General features: G+C 30.4%; 1 protein-coding gene across 1 annotated transcript in view; it reads right to left on the bottom strand.

The window, feature by feature from the left end:
- LOC106679753 (probable phospholipid-transporting ATPase IIB) overlaps window positions 1-1,849 on the bottom strand; it is a gene marked incomplete in the record, with an annotated part of 30,679 nt that overhangs the window by 7,915 nt on the left and 20,915 nt on the right. The window contains 2 exon segments of the mRNA XM_067052693.1: window positions 231-419; window positions 928-1,098. Coding sequence (XP_066908794.1) covers window positions 231-419; window positions 928-1,098 — 360 coding nt within the window.

Raw genomic sequence — 1,849 nt, 5'->3', positions numbered from 1 at the left:
AGAAAATATATGGAATAAAATGATTTTAAAATACAATTTTCTTTAAGAAATGGTCATAATTTGAGTTTTCCCTAGGAAAGTGAGGCGAGTGAAGCTAGGAAATCCAGAATATTAATTAAACTTAATAATGAATGAATTTGTTGAAAATATTACTTCCGCTCTACTCTTATTGATATTAAATACATATGATACAATAAGTCAGAAGTTATTAATAATAATTTTGAAATTACCTCTAATGAAGCACCAGTTAGAAACAGCGCACAGTCTTGTTTCTTCCACGCAGAGTTGAGCTGTGCATGGGCATCTGCTCTAGAATCGATTTTATCAAAAACGAACAAATCTTGTTCTCTAGAAACTAACTTACTTGATTTCGCAATACACATAGCCGTTTCCAATTTATCCCCTGTCAACATCCATATCTGAAAAGAAAATTAAAGATTTTCAACAACTTACTGAGACAAAAATAGAACTTTGTTTTAGGATGATTACCTCATAGGAATAATTGTAATAGAAAGGGAGTCTAGCTTTCATAATTGTCATTATTAGTTAATTAATTTTAATCTTGAAAATCTGATATGAAGCGATTATAAACAACTTTCACTTACCACTCTAAATACGTTTACAAAAATCTTTTGTGTAAATTGGTGAGCTCGTATTAAAGTTTTTGCTATTTTAAAAAAAAAAAAAATCTAGAGATAAGGTAAGGCGAAAATTAAAAACTAAAAAGTTCTATTTTTCTGTTGCTACAAAAATAAGGAGAAACATATTAATCAAACACTATTGCAATGGCATGAATTTTTATGTTCCATAACTTATCACACATATAAAGTCAATAATTATTAGATGATGAAATTAGTTAAATAACAAAGAGGTTCCTTTGTTAAAGTAAAAAGTTGGTCAAAAAATAAATACTAAAATTCTACACACCTTTACACCTGCATTATGCAAAGTTTCGAGTGTCACGCTGACATTTTCCTGAAGCCTATCTTCGACTCCTGTCACACAGACTAATTCCAAATCCCTTTCGAGGCTTGCTAACACTGATGCCATTGCTGACTGTCTGTCGGTAGTAGACTGTTTTGCAGTGGAGTATTTATACTGAAACAGAAATAGAATTCATCCTGTAAGTACTTTGTCCAGTTGTAAAAAGTTTGAAAGAACAAGAGCATCTTTTAGGATATAAAACTGTCTGTTTAAAACCTATGTCCTTTCAATACTCTTGTATGCATCTTAAACTTGGAGAGTCACTAAAATAGTTTTGGAAAAACTTTATATATTTGTTAATAGATGCTTGAGAGGAATACTTTTTGGTATCCACTAGCCTGAAATCATTTCCAACAAAGAATTAAGACAGAGGACTAACCTCAAGCCAATAGAGAAACTAATCAAGAAAAGAAAATGAAAGAAGACTGGTCACACTCAAAAGAAGTATGACAATGATAAAGAGAAACACGCACTTGACTGAAATCCTTGGAATGACATATTAGGAATTCTAGAAAGAACATTATAGCAATTAAAGAAAAAAAATTATTGTAATAAAACTCACAGATACTATAGAGATACAATTTACAGTCAAAACAAATATTAGAACTATAGTAAATGTCCTGAATCATAGAGATGATTCAAAATAAACTTCAATAATATGAATTAAAATATATATGTATATATAGTTGACCGTTGGTCAGATGATCTGACCATAGAGGGTCAGGGTTGCGGTCAAAAAAAGAAGAACAAATAGTTTAAAACTATTTTAATGTCCGACGTTTTGCCCCGCTTTGCAGGGCTTCATCAGGGCTAAAAAAATACAAAAGAAAAGAAAACAGAATATTACAACAATAAGATACAATAA

This window comes from Halyomorpha halys, unplaced genomic scaffold, assembly GCF_000696795.3.
Source record: "Halyomorpha halys isolate HHAL.00 unplaced genomic scaffold, Hhal_1.1 Scaffold14.1, whole genome shotgun sequence".
In the NCBI taxonomy this organism is placed as follows: Eukaryota; Metazoa; Arthropoda; class Insecta; order Hemiptera; family Pentatomidae; genus Halyomorpha; species Halyomorpha halys.
The sequence above is the reverse complement of the archived record's forward strand: the minus strand, read 5'-3'. Positions and strand labels throughout refer to the sequence as shown.